Source organism: Muntiacus reevesi, chromosome 21 (assembly GCF_963930625.1).
Source record: "Muntiacus reevesi chromosome 21, mMunRee1.1, whole genome shotgun sequence".
Lineage (NCBI taxonomy): Eukaryota > Metazoa > Chordata > Mammalia > Artiodactyla > Cervidae > Muntiacus > Muntiacus reevesi.
Genome location: NC_089269.1, coordinates 13,310,130 through 13,330,697, shown reverse-complemented (window position 1 = coordinate 13,330,697; position 20,568 = coordinate 13,310,130). Strand labels below are relative to the sequence as shown.

Genomic DNA, 20,568 nt, shown 5'->3' with positions numbered 1-20,568 from the left:
ATCTTCCCAACCCAGGGATCGAACCCAGTTTCCCACATTGCAGGTGGATTCTCTACCGTCTGAGCCACCAGGGAAGCCCGATATATACAAAATATAGCTGTATAGCCTGGAGACACATATCACATTTAACTCCACAGTAGAGGTGGGTTTGTGTTTGAGTGAACAGTGGCAAATCCCAGGAATTCTGCCTGCCATCAAAAAGTCTTTTACCCCACTGAATCTCACATCTTGTGGGGACCAATTCACCAATTTCATCAATTCCAACCTAATCAGGAACACCCTCACAAAAACACCCCCAAATAATGTTTAAGTAGCTATCTGGACAGCCCATGGATTAGTTGACACATAAAATTAACAATTACAAGTTCACTTGCTGTCAACTTAGTGCTCATACACATATCTTAAAAATTATATTCTATTTCTAAATCATGATAATAGCAAGGAATAATTCCACCTAACATGATACAACTCTGCTGTGTACAACCAAAAATGTATTACCTCTTCCCAAGAGTGGAGGTAAAATCTTTGAGTGAAGTTTGCTATTCATTTTCTTTGATATTGGGTAATACAATGTCAAATTAACAACACTTAATTATGATAATATAAAGTCTGTACATCTTAGGTCTCATGATAAGGGAATAAGAATGGAAAGAAAACAAAGACAAGTGCTATACAGACACAAAATGTATTCATATCAAACTAAGAAGGAAATCTCTTGGCAATTACAATCCTCATATCTGTAACCGGACATGTGATTGCTGTTGGCATTTTAACTAACTTCTTTTACTACCCATTCTGTGTTCTCTTTGCCTTCAGCAAGCACCTGACTCAGGTGGTCACTGTTCTTCTCTTGGTGGAATGACGCAAATTTCTAAAGAGTCTGGGCCATTAGAACTATTGTATGGTTTGACCTCGAAGTTTTTCATTGACCTTAACCATGGGAATAACAATGCTAAGATATACCCTAGAGGGTGTTGTGTATTCCAGACAAACTGTTTATTACCTTTTCATGGAGGAGTCCAGTTTCCTCTTGTTACTTGCCATCAATCACCTCACCCAACATAGCAACTCACTTCTTTGTCTCATGATTCAAAGAAATGTAAAGTCAAAGGGACTGAGTGGTGGTCTACTTTCAGGTCAATGGAAGAATTGTCGTCTGTCTTGGTGGAAGCAGGTTGTCTCGCTAGAAGGTTTTCCCTTCACCATTGTCCTTCCTGAATGTCACAGAGAGGAGCTGTATGCAGCAGCTGTCCACTTTCTGATGGTGCCCACAAACCATGCAGAACCATCTGTAAGTCAAGCCCCAGACTTCTCGGTCAACTAATTATAAGGGCACAGGCCCCAGCTGCGACACAGAAGCCTTTGCGGCAGGATTGGAGGCCAGTAGCATTGGAACCTGGAGAAGGCGATGGCAGCCCACTCCAGTACTCTTGCCTGGAAAATCCCATGGATCAAGGAGCCTGGTAGGCTGCAGTCCATGGGGTCGCTAAGAGTCGGACACGACTGAGCGACTTCACTTTCACTTTTCACTTTCATGCATTGGAGAAGGAAAGGGCAACCCACTCCAGCGTTCTTGCCTGGAGAATCCCAGGGACGGGGGAGCCTGGTGGGCTGCCGTCTATGGGGTCACACAGAGTCGGACACGACTGAAGCGACTTAGCAGCAGCAGCATTGGAACCACTTCTTCAAGTAACTTATTTGTGCCTTCAGGGCCTTTCCTGCTTGATTAAGTATATGCTGTTTCTATTTGATAAAGGAATGTTTCTGTGCACACCGAAATTTAAGGTTAGGGGGTTAGATAAGATCCAGTTTGTCAAGGGCAGCTCCAGTATCATGGCAAATCGGTGGTCCACGGTGAAGCATTCAGTTTTCTTTACCAAGGTTGACTATCAGGCCTACAGCTGCTTCTCTGCAGCAGAGTAGTTATCCACGGAGGATGGCAGCGCTTTGCTCAAAGTTCTAAGGGCTTGCATTTCGATCCACCTGCAGAGGCTGAATAAAGGCTCCAAGCAGTTGCCACTGCTGATTCAGGCTCCACTGGATCTGCTGGATGTGGCCCGAGAGGCAGGACAGCATGCACCACAGCCTGCACATGGTACAAAGCCTTCTGCTGCTCTGAGCTCCTCTCAAGACTACCACTTGGTAATCGGCTGGAATACCACACCCAAATAAGGATAATACTGCCTGCACAATTCACAGAGGCACATTATGTGTTGTGCCTCTCTTTTTCAGCAAGGGCCAGATGTAACAACTTATCCTTAACCTTAGAAGAGTTTTTTTTTTTTTTTTTTTTTGACAAGCTCTATATCACTGGACACCTATAAATTTCACTGAAATAGAAGATCCCTGAACTGTCGCCAGTCGAGGTTGGATGCATGAGACAAGTGCTCGGGCCTGGTGCACTGGGAAGACCCAGAGGGATGGGATTGGGAGGGAGGTGGGGGGTGAGGTTCAGGATGGGGAACACATGTAAATCCATGGCTGATTCATGTCAATGTATGGCAAAAACCACTACAATATTGTAAAGTAATTAGCCTCCAACTAATAAAAATAAATGGAAAAAAAAGAAAAATGCAACATTGCTGACAGTTTTTTTCCTCATAGGACTTAAGTATCAACCACAGGGGCAAATCCCCTTGTTCTTGTGGTTCTTGGTGATACACCTCATCACCATTGTGGGAAACCTTGGTCTGATTGTTCTCATCTGCAATGACCCTCACCTTCACATTCGCATGTACTTAAAGCTTGGAAACTTGGCCTTTGTGGATGCCTGGCTATTCTCCATACTGACTCCAAAGATGCTGTGTCAGCTTCTGTGCCAAGAGCAAAATCATCTCTCTCAGTGAATTCAAGTTACACTTTTTCCCCTTTGCAATCAGAGTAACCACAGAATGCTTTTTGCTGGCAACAATGGCATATGATCGCTATGTAGCCATAAGGCAAACCATTATATTACCCAGTGATTATGACAGATAGACTGTGCATCTGGCTACTAGCTTTGTCATTTTTAGGTGGCCTTTCCCATGCCACACTTCATAACATTTTTTAACTCAAATTAACCTTTTGTGATTCCATCACAGTATAGCACTTATACTGTGATATTCTACCATTGTTTAAGATGCCCTGTACTGACCCTTCCATTAATTTTCTGATAGTATTTATTTTCTCTGGATCAATACAGGTGTTCACCTTTCTCATTGTTCTTGTGTCTTATTCGCTTGTTCTCTTTACAATTTTAAAAAAGAAGTCTGTAGAAGGTGTGAGGAAGACCTCCACCTGTGGTGCCCACCTGCTATCTGTCTCTTTATATTATGTGCCTCTTTTTTTCATGTATGTGTGCCGTGGATCTGCACAAGCAGATGATCAGGATATGATGGACTCTCTATTTTACATTGTCATAATTCCTTTGTTAAATCCAATTATCTACAGCTTGAGAAGTAAAAAAGTCATAGATTCACTGACAAAAATGTTAAAAAGAAATGAGTAGATATAATACTAATAAATGTCCTTTTTTCATTAAAACAACACAAAATTTTACAGGTGAGATGTTGCGACATGCTGATTAGTGTCCAAAGTTTTTTATATTTTTAATTATCCTATTATTTTAATGACTTAAGATGTTAGTGCCTAACAAATTCTTTAAAATATTTGCTTATCTTATTCTAAAAATACATAAGGTATTTAATCAAATGTTAATGTCATAGAAAAGTAATTAAACTTGAAAACAAATGGAAATATTTCATATGTTTGCATGTTCTTCAATGTGTGACTTTATAAATGCATTAAGTACAAAAGTAGTGGAGTTCCTCTGAATAGTTTATCACATGTTTGATACTCACACAACTGTAGAGCCCTGTATCACATGTAACTCCACAAGGAGGCAGGTTTGTGTTTGAATGAACAGAAGTGTTCCCAGAATTCTGCCTGCCATCAAAAGGTATTACTTTCTACTTTATCTGACTCATTATAAATCTTTAGTAGGGATGAACTCTCATATCACATTGAGAAATACACAGAAATTAGAAAATAATGGGGAAAAATGGCACTAGAGGTAAGAAATTAAGTCAGAGCTACAGTGTAAAAGATGCCCTTAGCGAGTATGCCTTTTAGAGAAAGGCAAAGAGGCAAGTTGTCGCTCACTGTCTATGATGCTTTCTAAGGACTGTTCTAGCTCTGTTTGTATTTGAAGGTCAATCTGAAAAACTTCACTAATTTAGAAAACTAACAGATTACAATGATGATTTAAGTTGGATAGGCACAGAAAAGTAGAAGAAATTGCAGAATAGAAAGAAAATGGTCAATTTTTATAGAATTAAAAACAGGCCAAAATATTAAGATTTTAAAAACAGTAATATATTGTTAACATTTAACAATAACAGCAATTGTTATGGGAGTGTGTTGTTGACAATGAGGAGCTTTAAATGTATATTTGTTGTTGTCATTGTTCAGTCGCTAAGTCGTGTCCGAATCTTCGTGACCCCATGGACTGAAGCACGCCAGGCTTCCCTGTCCTTCACTATCTCCCAGGCACGTTCACTGAGTTGGTGATGCTATCACATCATCTCATCCTCTGCTGCCCTCTTCTCCTTTTGCCTTCAATCTTTCCCAGCATCAGGATCTTTTCTGATGAGTCGGGTCTTCGCATCAACTGGCCAAAACACTGGAACTTCAGCTTCAGAATTAGTCCTTCCAATGAATATTCAGGATTGATTTCCTTTCGGATTGACTGCTTTGATCTCCATGCAGTCCAAGGGACTCTCAAGAGTCTTCTCCAGCACCACAATTCAAAAGCATCAATTCTTTGGTGCTCAGCTTCTTTATGGCCCAACTCTCACATCCAGACATGACTATGGAAAAACCATAGCTTTGGTTATATAGACCTCTGTCGGCAAAGTGATGTCTCTGCTTTTAAATATGCTGTCCAGGTTTGTCATAGCTTTCCTTCCAAGGAGCATCTTTTAATTTCATGGCTTCAGTAATCACGTGCAGTGATTTTAGCCCAAGAAAATCAAATTTGTCACTGCTTTTACTTCTTCCCTTCTATTTGCCATGAAGTGATTGTATCAGATGCAATTATCTTAGTTTTCAGAATTTTGAGTTTTAAGCCAGCTTTTCACTCTTTTCTTTTAGCCTCATCAAGAGTCTCTTTAGTCCCCTTTTAGTTGCTGCCATTAGAGTGGTATCATCTACATATCTGAGGCTGTTGATATTTCTCCCAGCAATCTTGATCCCAGATCAAGAGTCATCCAGCCCCGCATTTTGCATGATGTACTCTGGTTTCTCTCATGGCTCAGATGGTAAAGAAACTGCCTGCAGTGCAGGAGACCCATGTTCTATCCCTGGGTTGGGAAGATCCCCTGGAGAAGCAGATGGCTACTGGCTCCAGTATTCTTGCCTGCAGAATTCCATGGACAGAGGAGCCTGGTGGGCTACAGTCTGCAGGGTCGCAAACAGCTGGACATGACTGAGCAATTAACACACACTCTGTGTATAGGTTAAATAAACAGGGTGACAATATGTGGTCTTGTTGCCCTTCTTCCCCAATTGTCAATCAGTCAGTTGTCCCATGTAAGGTTCTAACCGTTGCTTTTTGACATGCATACAGGTTTCTCAGGATACAGGTAAGATGGTTTGGTATTCCCATCTCTTTAAGAATTTTCCACAGTTTGTTGTGATCCACACAGTCAAAGCCTTTCATGTAGTCAATGAAGCAGAAGTAGATGTTTTTTTCTGGAATTTCCTTGCTTTCTCTATGATCCAACGAATGTCCAAGATCAAATAACTTTGAGATGATACAAGGTTATATAGCTCAGTGGGTGGATAGGAAGGACATGAAAATAAACAAGAATTTGGATGTTTGTGACTTCAAGTCCTTAAATGTCCATTTTGTCACACTACATACTCTAAGAATAATAAGTGATTCATCTTCAACTCCACCTTTCTCTTTATCTCACCACTGATTCTATATATATTCTTTCTGATACCACTGAGAGCCTCACCTTCATAACTGCATATCTTTTTGATTTACAAAACTCAAGTTACTTTTCCTCCCATTCTGTGGATCCTCTCTTACTTCCCAAACACAGCTACCAAATTATTCTTTGTATGAAGAACTCAGAGCAAATAATATATTAGACATTATAAATGCTGTCAGAATATGATTCTTTTGTACTTTTGAGAAGATATTAATACCATTTAAATGACACTTATTTGAATGAAATGACTGACAGTATTGTCATATTTCCTTCTACTTTTAAATATAAAGCAAGAAACTTGCTAAATGTACTGTATTTATGTTAACATAGGTTTTTCTGGTTAACAGAACCAATATGATATAAATATATAATCTATATATACATATAGATATCTATCTAAATGTATATCATATAAAGAGCTTTATTATAAGATATTGGCACATAGAATTATAGAGACTGAGAATCCGCCCTCTGCAAGCAGGAGACCCAAGGTAATAGATGCTCATAGTTCAAAGGCCTGAGACAGTAGAATCAATGGTATACATTTCTGTCTGAGTCTGAAATCTTAAGAACCAAAACCATCAAAGACATGAGAAGAGCAATGTCTGAGACAAGCAGAGAGACAATTCAGTGATCCATTGCTTTTTTCTTTGTTGTTAAATTAGGGAGAGGCATTTGCTTTACTCAGTCTACTAATTTCAAACTAATCAGGTCTGGAACCACCCACACAGACACACATCCATAGGTAATATTTTTCAAGATATCTGGATATCCCATGGCCCAGAGAAGCTGGTACATAAAGTGAACCATCACAACTTTACCTGTTATCAATTTGGCACCTATACATAATTCCTTACCATATTTAATCTTCAAATAAAGACAACAAAGTCATAATTTTGCCTAACATGATACGACTATGCTGTGTACAACTGAAAATGCACCAATCCTTTCCCCAGATGAGAAGGTAAAATCCTTCAGTGATATTTACTCTTCTCCTCAATATCGGGGAGCTTAATACTATGAGGTATAATTAACAATGCTTAATTACAATGATATATAGTCAATACATCTTATGTTATGTGACAAAAGATAGGGAATAATAGTGGAAAGAAAACAAATATATTATCTGTATATTATAAACACACACACACACACACACACACACACACACACACACACAATGTATTCTTACCAAAACAGGAAGAAAATACATACAGCAGTGTTATTGTCTTCACGTCTGCAACTGATGACATGGCATTTAAAACCTTACACATTTTTACATTCTCCCACTACCAGTCATATTCCCATTGACTTCAGGAAGTACTGAAGCTAATTATTGCTATTTATCTGCTGGGGTGACACAAATCTAATGACCCAAAGTGTCCAACTGGTTTGTTAAAGCTTGCCACTGACCTTAATCATAGGGAAGAACCTCTAAGAGAGGTGCTATAAAATTTTTTATAAGATCAATAATAATTTAAAAAGAAATTTTAAATATAATCTAAATATAATCTAATATAATCTAAAATCTTAAAATCTTAAAATCTAGTATCATTTCTATCATTTAGTCTTATTGTTTTAATTTCCATTTTTATGTTTTATAATATGCATAATATTTTAGCATTATGGTACATCTATCTAATTTATAAATAAAATGTGTAGATTTAGAAATATACCAAATGACTTTACTGACACAAATGTACACCAAAAATGGTTTGGAATCTCTCATATTGTGAAGCAACCAGCAGTCAGAAGACAGGTGAAATACATAAGGAGATGAGACAATCTGGGGGAAATTCTAGAATGAAAGAAGAATGAGATCAAGTATAGAACTCAGGGGAACATTAGTATAATTAAGGAAGAAGAAAGAAACACAACTCAGCATAAAAGACTCAGATGGAGCAATCAGGAAGATAGAAGCAGTGAGTGTTATCACAGAAGCCAAAAGTAAAGATTTTCAATAGAGTCAAAGCCTACAGTTTGGTTAGAAAGATAATTAGATGTTCTTTGGAGCAGGCATTCAGAGTTAGTTGTGACTTTACTGAGAAACAGGGTTTGATAAATTGGGAAGGACAGAAAAAAATCAATGGAAAGGAACCCACAGAACAACTTCCAATCTAATTCTCCATTCCCTTTATATTACCTGTTCTCTTTACATTATGTATAAGTAAACTTCTACCACCCTAGGTTGCTATTAATCTTTTAACTAGGTCTTGCTCTTTCAAGTTTCTAGGCTTTTATCACATGATTCCCTCATGCTAATTCTTTCCTCATGTGCTTTGCTTATAAAATCCTAATTTATCTTCAAGATTCATCAGGAATTACAATTTCACTTAGAAATCTTTTTTTTTTAATTCGTCCAGGTCACAATTAACTTTGTTCACTATATTTTAATACAGCTTAGTTATACTTTTTTATATCACAGCCTAAATTGCTTGCTAGTTAGCAATGTAAGTGTCTCTGTCTTCACTAGGAGATTCCTTTCAGAAGTATTTGTGAAACTTGAGAAAGTCTTATCCCCACATGCTCACATTCTGTGTGCACTTTACCCACCGTCTTTTCCAACACCATGTCTATTGCAAGCACTTGATTTAGGTTAAACTGAACTGAAATTTTTAAAATAAAAAAAGCACGTACTGAGGATCTCGTTCCATTTGTGAACACAGGTTCCAAATACATATGATAGTGTCAGTGACTTGTTGACTTAAGCATATATAATCAAGACTTAAAATCAAGACACACAAAAGTCATACTTCATCAAGTAGCAAATGCAATATAAAAACAAGTATCATGTATACTTTGGTCACCTGATGTGAAGAGCCAACTCATTAGAAAAGACTCGGATGCTGGGAAAGACTGAAGGCAGGAAGAGAAGCAGGTGACAGAGGATGAGATGGTTGGATGGCATCACCAACTCAGTGGACATCAGTTTGAGCAAGCTCTGGGAGATGGCAAAAGACAGGAAAGCCTGGCGTGCTGCACTCCATGGGGTGGCAAAGAGTGGAAATGAGTGAGCGACTGAAGAGCAACAGTTTTTTTATATTAGGAAATGAAAACATAAATTGAAGAACCTAGGAAAGTCCTTAAGGAGGAGATCTGATTTGAGGTGAGGATGGAGTAGTTCTTGGAGTAAAGAGAGGAGGACAGTGTTTTAGATGAGGGAAACATAAGCACATTAATTAAACAGGTGCAGAGAAGAACAGTGACGGGATGCACGTGGCCAAGTGCCCTTAGGTGAGAGGAATAAAGAAAGGTGGGAGGCAAAATTCAGACAGACTGTGCAGCATCTGAAAAGACCAAAATAAAAAAAAAAATGGACTTGTGTGGAAAACCAATGAAAGATCTTGCAAACTCTTGAGTAGGAGAGGATAATTTTTTCATTCATCGGACAAATATTTGTTGAGCACTACAAAATGTCCCATATTGTTTAAGGTGGTAGGAATATACAGGGGTGAACATAACAGAGAAATCCCTTTCCTCTTAAGTCTATATGCTAATGGTGATTGGGTGAAAGGAGTGACCGACTGACTCCTTGTGATACAATAACAAATAAATACGTAGCATATCGAAGGTGACTAACGGAATGAAGGTTCTTGAGGGTCCCTTGGACTGCAAGGAGGTCACACAAGTCAATCCTAAAGGGAATCAACCCTGAATACTCATTGGTAGAACTGCTGCTGAAGCTGAAGCTCCAATACTTTGGCCACCGGATGTGAAGAACCAACTCACTGGAAAAGACCCTGATGTCCAGAAAAACTGAAGGCAGGAGGAGAAGGGGATGAGAGAGGATGAGATGGCTGGATGGCATCATCGACTCAATGGACATGAGTTTGAGCAAACTCTGGAAAATAGTTAAGGACAGGGAAGACTGGTATGCTGCAGTCCATGGGGTTGCAGAGTCGGACACAATTCAGTTACTGAACAGTAGAGTGGAAGGAAGGGGAAAAAATAAGGTAAAAAAGATAATGGTAGCTGAGGGAAACTGCAAAGGTAGGAGAAACATTTCAGTAATTCATATGTAGGAATAAATAATGATATGACAGTTTCCAATGAGGTTTTTAAAAGATATTGGGACAAATGTAAATCACAGAGTAAAGTTAATGACCCCGGTTAAACCTATCACATCTTTTAGTCTCCTTTCAAAATTCTAATAATCTTTCATAAGGCATATTAATTGTTCCAGTAAAAGGTAAAATTAATATGAGACTGTTTTCTGCTCATTTAAAATTTATGCAGATAATAAACAGCATTTAATAAGAACATATATAATAATTAGCAAGGTGATCATCAACCTTAGTCTTACAAGGCATGTTTTTATGTGTAGGGGATTGAATCTCCCCACAGAAATACTCTCATGCCTGTGCAAGGAAATCCCTTAGGATTTGATGGAAATTTTTAACTTTGCATCGTAAGGAACATAATTATTGACTCTGACCTATTTGCAGTCTCCCAGATTTTCATTCTTTTAATCCCAAATGTTTTAGAGACAAAAGTTTATATTCTGAAATTCTGTAAGATCTAAGACCAAAAGGAAACATGAGTTGCTATAAAACATTCTCAGTGAAATATAGGTAAGGGGAATATTCTAATTTATTTTTACTTTTAGCGTTAACATCCATTAATATATATTTATCTGCAATTATTAAGCATCTTTTGGTTGTTACTAGGTTTCAACTATGCCATTATCTTTTTAGCTCTTTTCAAAACTGAAGACTGTGGAAAATTAGGATGAGATTCAAACTGTTATTCACAATAGCCTTTTCAGATTAAGGTAGAACTTCAAAATATACAGGTAAAGACAAAAAGGAACTCTATTAAATAATTCAGGCACTTACAATGAACATTTTCTAACTTAGCTGCATAATTAATTGGATTATTTTTAGTACTTTAAAAGAAATAACCAAAATTTTCAGTTGGTATTTTTACTCTGATATTTTGATTATGGAAAAATAAAACTATTTTGACCAAAGAATTTATATTATTAAACCTAACAGTTAACAGTCCTAGTGGATCACTAAATGATAGCTTTTTAAGAAGAAAACAAAATTTGTCCTCAAAAATTGCATGAAGATTTAAAGGGTTTTCTCTTCTAAGTTTATGCAAAAACTAAAGTATAAAAGCAAGCTTACTATTATTTGTTAGCTTTTAATCCACTGTGATATACTTTGGAAAGTCTTACATAGCTTTTTAGAGTAGGAAAAATAGTAGATGAGTAGATTCAAATGAAAGGATACTTATTTTTAAATTAAATATACATATGGTATTTTATCTTAAAACCATTGTTTAACATATATAACATGCTGATTTGATACATTTGTATATGGCAATATGATTGCCATTGTAACATTTAAGAGTCTATCATGTCACATAATTGTCATTTCTTCTCTGTGGTGAGAATAATTAAGATCTGGTCTCAGTACTTTTGATGGTTATAGTAAATATTTTTGTCTATATTAGCTATACTGTTCATTAGATTCCAGGACTTATTTATCTACTAGTTGCAAGTTTGTACCTTTAAACAACATTACTCCTATTCTCTTACTCCTTATCCCCTAGTAATACCATTTTACTCTGTTTTTATAAGTTTTGCTTTTTTAGATCCACACATAAATTATACCATACAGTACTTGTCTTTCTCAACCACTTAGCATAACGTCCTCCAGGTCCATTCATGTTTTCACAAATGGCAGGGTATCATTCTTCCTCATGGCTGAATAATATTCAATTGTGTGTGTGTGTGTGTGTGTGTGTGTGTGTGTGTGTGCATGTATATATGTATGTATGTCTACATACATACACACCACACTATCCACCTCGTCTTCTTTATCCACCCATCCTATGATGGACACTAGATGTCTATTGTGGATAATGTTGCAATAAATATTACAGTGCAGATAACCCTTTTATAACTTGTTTTCATTTCCTTTTGATTATACACCTGGACGTGGAACTTAGGGATCATATGATGGTTTTATTTTTAATTTTTTGAGGAAAATTAATCTTATTTGTAATGGCTGAACCAATTTACATTCCCGCCAATAGTGCATAAGAGTTCTCTTTTCTTCACATCTTTGTCAAGACTTGTTATTTCTTGCCTTCTTGATGACAAGCATTCTGAGAGGTATAGGGTAACAGCTTGTGTTTTTGATTTGCATTTTCCTAATGATTATTGCTACTAAATACCCTTTCATGTGCTGTTGATTATTTGAATGTCTTTTGGAAGAATACCCTTTTAGTTCCTCTGCCCACTTTTAAATCAGATTTACTTTTACCATTGAGTTGTATGAGTTCCTTATATATTTTGGATATTAATCCCCAATTTTTGAATGATGAGGTTTGAAAATTTTTCTTTGTAGACTCTTCTTCAAAATTAATAGACTCACCTTGCAGGAGAGGTCACTAAGGATCACTGATAGGATTCTGAAAACAACTTCACCCCTTCCAGGTCACTGGGATGGAGGTAGGGCTGGGATCAATACTGTTTTCTCCTCCTAGAACAGTACAGCTGTCATAAGCAGTACAAGTCACAGTTAACTTCAAAATGCCTACAATTTAATAAGGAAATTATGCTTTCAAATATAAAAATGTAGATTATACATAAGGCATTCTAGATTGTGTTGCATATGTAAAACATGCTTGAGGGCAGGCAAAATGGAGATCAGTGTGGTCTGGGGAATTTAGTTAAAACTTTCTTAAATAGCCTTACATGTAAATTATGCTTTATATGAAAAGAGTAAGTGATTTAGATACATGGGCAAAAGCACCAGAAATAATCATGGACAGAGTCAGTATTTATGGAAATAGGTATGACACTGGGAAAAGGAGTAAAAGATATGCCAATGAATGGATATTTAATTCCTTAGCTACCAAAGATCACTATTTTTAAAACTGAATAGGGAATAGCCCTCTCTTTAATCTTAGTAATCTTCATGCAACTCCTAAGGCAAAATTTTAAGCTGTCTACTGTATTTTTTTTCAAACAGGCACTCCACTGGGAGATTATATGGAAACTTTTGCTCAATGAAAAAATATATGTAAGGAAAAATTGATTTTAAACTTATTCTGAAAATTTTTAAATACTGACACTGAACCTATTTGAGGACATTGAACCAAATATGGATACCCTAAATTTGTACACTGTGCTTGTACAATTTCATAAAGACAAACCTTTCCCACTGTAAGCATCCTCCCTGGAATTATCAAAATAGTCTCATGAACTTGAGTTTTAGATTTGAGGTCCATAGAGGCTGACATGTTAAGGGAAAAAATGTCCCTTAGAAGTCTGTGTGCCTGTATCACAGAGACAGTGGGAGAATCTGAAAAAGAAGCTCCTCTCCTTGTTGTAAAAAGAAAAATTTGAAGGTAAAATTATACATGCTCTAAATTAGAATCTTATATCTCCATAATTCTTATCTTAACAAACACGGTAGAGATGGCTGAGGATAACTGCTCCTTGGCAACTGAATTTATCCTCACAGGATTTACAGATCACCCGGAGCTGAGGACTCTTCTGTTCCTGGTGTTCCTCACCATCTATGTGATCACCATGGTGGGGAATCTTGGCCTGGTGGCATTGATAGTCACAGAGCATCGTCTTCACACACCAATGTACATCTTCCTGGGTAACCTCGCTCTGATGGATTCCTGTTGTTCCTGTGCCATTACCCCCAAGATGTTGGAGAACTTCTTTTCTAAGGACAAGATGATTTCTCTCTATGAATGCATGGCACAATTTTATTTTCTCTGTCTTGCTGAAAGTGCAGACTCCTTTCTCCTGGCAGCAATGGCTTATGATCGCTTTGTGGCCATCTGCAGACCACTGCAGTACCACATCATGATGCCACAGAAACTCTGCATTCAGATGACCACAGGGGCATATGTGGCTGGAAATCTGCATTCCATGATTCACATAGGGTTTCTGTTTAGGTTAACTTTCCGTGGTTCTCACCAAATCAATCACTTTTTTTGTGACGTTCTTCCATTATACAGACTCTCCTGTGTGGACCCTTATATCAATGAATTAATGATATTTATCTTTGGAGGATCAGTTCAAGTATTCACTATTACCATAGTAGTAATTTCTTACCTTTACATCATTTTCACAATTTTCAAGATGAAATCTAAAGAAGGAAGAAAGAAAGCTTTATCTACCTGTGCATCCCACTTCCTCTCTGTCTCAGTTTTCTATGGTTCTCTTCTCTTCACGTACATTCGACCGAATTCAGTTAATGAAGAAGATAAAGATTTACCTGTTGCTATTTTTTATACTCTAGTGATTCCTTTATTAAACCCTTTTATTTATAGTTTAAGAAATAAGGAAGTAATAAACGTTATGAAAAAAATTATGAACGGATCATAACATTCTGAAACAATTACCATGCCATGTGGGCTGCTGATTGCAATTTGAGAAAACTTTTTTCAAAATCAAAGAATATTGAGAAAATGGGAAATGACAACTTTCAATATAAAATATTAAATTATTAGCACATGATTAGTTTCTGAGCCGAATAAACAAGTTCAGAAAAGAGACTTTCTGCTAAAATGTACTCCAAAATATAAGCTACTAGTTTTCAATAGGGATAAACTAAATAATTACTCTTGAGGTCAAAACTGTGTTCCAGCATGGTTAGTTCCAACAGTTACTATTAGTTTCAGAGTATAATAGTTACAATTTTCAACACATCTTAGAACTAGAAGTTATATACCACAGTTGCCTTCATTTAATATTGCTGGCAAATTTCTGCAATTGGAAGCCATAATCTAACAAATGCCTCATACCTCAAGTTCTCAAAAATTAATTCCTTCTTAGGCAATACTGTGTGACAGAAGTAAGCTATATATTTCCATTTGAATATAAATTTTGAGTTTAAGATATTATATTTGAATATGAATTCATATAAAATATTTATTTGCTAATCAACACTTTCCTCTTTATTGTTAGTCAATTTTCTATCAAGTTTTTTGAAATAGAGTATTTTAAGTTATTATTGATTTATCAGTCTGTAGTTGAATACATTGCTACTTATATTGATACACTTATGTATTTGATATTTTCATGCTGTTTGGTTTTGATCGGCAGTCCATCATATATGACACTCTAATTACTATATATACTAATTAAATAAAGATTTCTTCCTCTCATATTATTGTTTGACTTGCTTATTATTAGAAATACCTCTATCATGGGCCGATTCCAATTAAGAGTATTAATACATGCATAGCATTAAGAAAAACCTGGAGATGTCGATCAAGCATAATTGAGACAGAAAATATTAACAATTCTACATTTATAAACAAAAACATGTATTGATCTTTACATGTACAATTATGAAAGAAATAAATAATTTACTGAGAACCTACCAACTGCTAGGCACTAAGCTAGAACTTTCATATATATTACCCTCTAAATAGTTAGACAAGGTTTTTCATGCTTTTCCACAGTAAAAATCTCATACTTTGAAAAGTCAAGAAAAGGGTTTATTACCAAAAGACCAAATCTAGAAATAATAACCAGATTAACTGATGCAAGTGATTCTTTGATCATTTTCCTTTCGCCCTCAATCCATTTTCCTACTTCCTTTCCTGTGTTTTGCTTTATAATTAAAGACCACTGTCAAATTCAGACTCCTTCCCTTTCAAATGTCTCTGTCTACATTTGGACAATGAGGAGCAGTGTAACTAAAGACTGGAGGGAAACCCATAATGTTCCTCCTCTCTCCCATTGCTAAAGGGAGTGTCTCCAAGCACAAGTTGCATCTAATCACAGAGTCCACCTACTGGAGGAAAGTTGCTCACGCATGTGAAATCATAGATTATGTTAACTAACTGCTCACCCTTGTAGAAACTCCTCACTAATAGTAATATCTGAGCTGCCTTACTATTCTGTTTGACTTTTTTAAAACTTTTACATAATAATAAAACAGCAGAGTTAATAGCCACATAAAATACAAAAAAAATTGAAGACATTTATGAGAGAAAGAAACTGGTTAACACACATATAAGAAACTACTACAATTCATAAAAGACATGCAAACATCTGAGTGGAAGGAAGGGGCAATGGACATTTAACAGAAAAATTGCAAATCTAATAAACTTAAGAAATATATTTCACATTTCAATTTAAATAAGTGAAATTAAATTTTTTTTTGGTTTTATTTATTTTACTTCTATTGTATGAGGGGAAAGAAGAGCTATTGGTTTGGAAAACATTTAAAAGGATATGACAGCCAATTTGTTGGGAGTATAATAGAGCAGTTATACCTCTAAAATTGATAAATCTTTCTGCAAGACAATTAAGGAAAATAGATTAGATTTGGGGTGGCCACAACTGGGGGAAAAGTTTGATCATGGGTTTAGAGATCACCAGGTCCCAAGGTGGAGCCTGGGTGGGACAGTGGTGGCCACTGATGGCATTTACTGAAGTGCCACCTCCGAGGGCTCCCAGATCTCTTAGCAGAGCCACAGGTCCCTAGAGAGGCAGAACATTGAAACTCTGTGCATGTGACCCACTTATTTTAACATCCCCTCTGCTGAGTGTGCAGGGAGAAGGGGAAAAGACACATTTACAGGAACAGGGTCACCGCAATCCCACTCCTCGGCACATACCCTGCGGAAATCAAAACTGAAAAAAGCACATGTACCCCAGTGTTCACTGCAGCGCTATTTACAACAGCTAGAACATGGAGGCAACCTAGATGTCCATCAACAGTTGAATGGATAAAGAAGCTGTGGTACGTATATACAATAGAATGATACTCAGCCATAAAGAGGAACTCATCTGAGTCAGTTCTAATGAGGTGGATGAACCTAGAGCCTATTATACAGAGTGAAGTAAGTCAGAAATAAAAATAAATATTGTGTACTAACACATATATATTGAATCTAGAAAGATGGTACTAATGGAATTATTTGCAGGGCAGCAGTGGAGACACAGACATAGAGAACAGACTTATGGATGGAGGTGGTGGAGAAAGCAGAGGGTGAGATGTATGGAGACAGTAACATGGAAACCTACATTATCATATGCGAAATAGACAGACATATAGTAAACAGGAACTTGCTATATGACTCAGGAAACTCAATCAGGGGCTCTGTAAAAACCTAGAGGGGATGGGTTTGGGTGGACTCCGGGCGTTGGTGATGGACAGGGAGGCCTGGCATGCTGCAGTTCATGGGGTCGCAAAGAGTCGGACAGGACTGAGCAACTGAACTGAACTGAAACAGGAAAACAACATATTATACACATACGTTCTCAATGTGGATCCATAAATGCATTATGCACTATAATAGCACAATTGCGCTGAAAAAATTGAATGTAAATTTTTTGATAGTAATACAGCTGTGTAGCCTGGAAGCTCATATCATGGTTACCTCCACAGTGTAGGCGACTTTGAGTTTGAGTAAATTAGCCAATCACAGGAGTTTTGCTAACTATTAAAAGGACTTTCATACATTCTCTCTGGGACATGGTGAAATTTATTTCTTTTGCAGACTCAATTCTCATATTAACACAGAGAAATCAGCAGAGATGAGAAGATAAAAAGAAAAAAATGAGAAAGGAGTTAAATAAATGAAAGTCAGAACAAATCAGAAGAGGATAGTGGATGTCTATGAATAATAAGAGGAGAGCTGCCTCTCATTGTCCATGATGCCTTTAAGGCATTGTCTAGTTTACTTGTGTGCTATACAGTAATCTGAAAACTTCACTAATTCAGAAAGCTAAGAGATGAGGTTTCAGATTTAATTGGGATGGGCATAGAGAAGAAAAGTGAAGTGGCAGAATAGGAAGGAAATGGGCTCAACCTTCCTATAGTTTAGAAATGACGAAACTGATAAAAAAAAAAAAAGAAGTAATATGGAAAAGTTATTGGAATATGTTGTTGAGTAACACAGGCTTCAAATGCATATTACCAAAGTTCAAATAATTGTAAGATGATATAATATCAAAGAGTTCAGTGAGTAGCTGGGAAAGATAAAATGAACCAGAAGCTTGCATGATTTGTGCCCTGAAGTGCTTAAATGTCATCCTTTGTCCCACTTTATACTCTATGATAATATGTGATTTATCTTCAGGTCCATCTCTTACCTTCCAATCTCACCACTGAATCCATACTCATTCCTACTGACACCACTGAGGACCTAAAATTACTCACATTTGTCATTTGTAATAGTCTTGTTACTTCTTTTATGTCATGTTGATATTCTCTTACTTCCCAAACATTACTGTCAGATTATTCTTTATAAACAGAATCCTGATTAAATAATATTCCTCTTCAATAACTTTTGATGGATTGCCATTGCACCAGACTATGCTTGTATATATGGTATACATATGAAGAACTTCATATATGAATATATATGTTCAATTTGTTAAGATCTATGTATAGATACCATGATAAATAAACACACACATGCACACATATTACTCTGCATTTGCTGACATTATTTGAGCACTTTTATTCCAAACTTAAGTCTGAGATCTCTGCTTCCACAATTTTCCTAATGAACCATATGTTATACAAAAATTAATTATTGAAAGGCTCTGGACAAAACTTTCTCTCTGGTACATGTTTTTTATTATTTTTTTTCATACAGGTCTCTCCACTGAGAATGCTCCCTCTAGGTATCTATCTTCATCTCCAATTGAAATGGTCCTTTCTTGAAAGTTTAAATGCTACAGTTTTGTTTCCACAAATGATCTTGTGTAATACTTATTTTTAGCTTATGTTTTTTCAGATTACACTTTACAAGTCTCACTATTCTTTAATCTTTTGTGGTGCTTATTAGCACAACTGTTTACATATATGAAGTCCTAAATAAGCATTTAAGAAATATATTGAAATAAATATTACTTTCAGCTCAGTTCAGTTGCTCAGTCGAGTCCGACTCTTTACGACCCAAGAACCTCAGCACACCAGGCCTCCCTGTCCATCATCAACTCTCAGAGTCCACCCAAACCCATGTCCATTGAGTCGGTGATGCCATCCAACCATCTCATCCTCTGTCGTCCCCTTCTCCACCTGCCCTCAATCCTTCCCAGCATCAGGGTCTTCAAATGAGTCAGCTCTTCACATCAGGTGCCCAAAGTATTGGAATTTCAGCTTCAAAATTAACAACCAAGACTGATCTCCTTTAGGATGGACTGGTTGGATCTCCTTGCAGTCCAAGGGACTCTCAAGAATCTTCCCCAACACCACAGTTCAAAAGCATCAATTCTTCAGTGCTCAGCTTTCTTTATAGTCCAACTCTCACATCCATACATGACCACTGGAAAAACCATAGCCTTGACTAGACAGACCTTTGTTGACAAAGTAATGTCTCTGCTTTTTAATATGCTGTCTAGGTTGGTCATAACTTTCCTTCCAAGGAGTAAGCGTCTTTTAATTTCATGGCTGCAGTCATCATCTGCAGTGATTTTGGAGCCCTCCCAAAATAAAGTCAGCCACTATTTCCACTGTTTCCCCATCTATTTGCCATGCAGTGATGGGACCGGATGCCATGATCTTAGTTTTCTGAATGTTAAGCTTTAAGCCAACTTTTTCACTCTCCTCTTTCACTTTCATCAAGAGGCTCTTTAGTTCCTTTTCACTTTCTGCCATAAGGGTGGTGTCATCTGCATATCTGAGATTATTGGTATTTCTCCCGGTAATCTTGATTCCAGCTTGTGCTTCATCCAGCCCATCGTTTCTCATGATGTACTCTGCATATCATAGAGTATTTAACTTATAAGCTAAATAAGTAGGGTGACAATATACAGCCTTGAAGAACTCCTTTTCCTATTTGGAACCAGTCTGTTGTTCCATGTCCAGTCCTATCTGTTGCTTCCTGACCTGCATACAGGTTTCTCAAGAGGCAGGTCAGATGGTCTGGTATTCCCATCTCTTTCAGAATTTTCCACAGTTTATTGTGATCCACACAGTCAAAGGCTTTGGCATAGTCAATAAAGCAGAAATAGATGGTTTTCTGGAAGTCTTGTTTTTTCAAAGATCCAGAGGATGTTGGCAATTTGATCTCTTGTTCCTCTGCCTTTCTAAAACCAGCTTGAACATCTAGAAGTTCACGGTTCACGTATTGCTGAAGCCTGGCTTGGAGAATTTTGAACATTACTTTACTAGTGTGTGAGATGAGTGCAATTGTGTGGTAGTTTGAACGTTCTTTGACACTGCCTTTCTTTGGGATTGGAATGAAAACTGACCTTTTCCACTCCTGTGGCCACTGCTGAGTTTTCAAATTTGCTGACATATTGAGTGCAGCACTTTCACAGCATCGTCTTTAAAATACTTGAAATGAAGTAAGAATGCTTTACTTGATATCAATTTTGTAATGAGTTCAGGGGGATCACTTGCCCTGGGATAACCACTGCATGTCAGTTTATCACTCAAAGTTTCTTTCAAGACAATCAAAAGTATCATACACCTAAAGTGAATTAAAGCTTTTTCTTTTTATCATGAGGATTATTTCCTGGGGTATATCAGGAGAAGTTCTTAAGTTAAAAGTTTGGATTAAAATATTTACAATCTTATTGTTACATATTTCTGGAGGTACTCACAAAGTTAGACCAGGTCAAATTCCAGGAGAGATACATTGGTTATCA

At 36.8% G+C, this 20,568-nt stretch overlaps 1 protein-coding gene and 1 pseudogene across 1 annotated transcript; both read left to right on the top strand.

Annotated features, from left to right (window-relative positions):
• Positions 1-1,084: 1,084 nt before the first annotated feature.
• LOC136152527 (olfactory receptor 5H8-like) lies at positions 1,085-3,487 on the top strand (annotated as a pseudogene).
• A 9,920-nt stretch (positions 3,488-13,407) lies between these two features.
• On the top strand, positions 13,408-17,405 carry LOC136152461 (olfactory receptor 5K1-like). Its single transcript, XM_065913763.1, has 2 exons — positions 13,408-14,323; positions 17,386-17,405. The coding sequence occupies exons 1-2, from the start codon at positions 13,408-13,410 to the stop codon at positions 17,403-17,405; spliced, it is 936 nt and encodes a 311-aa protein (XP_065769835.1).
• Positions 17,406-20,568: the final 3,163 nt, after the last annotated feature.

Excerpts from the sequence above, each read along its gene's own strand:
- LOC136152461 (XM_065913763.1), top strand. The coding sequence starts at position 13,408 with ATGGCTGAGGATAACTGCTCCTTGGCAACTGAATTTATCCTCACAGGA. Across the intron at positions 14,324-17,385 it reads CGTTATGAAAAAAATTATGA|AATCACAGGAGTTTTGCTAA; the intron begins ACGGATCATAAC and ends AGTAAATTAGCC.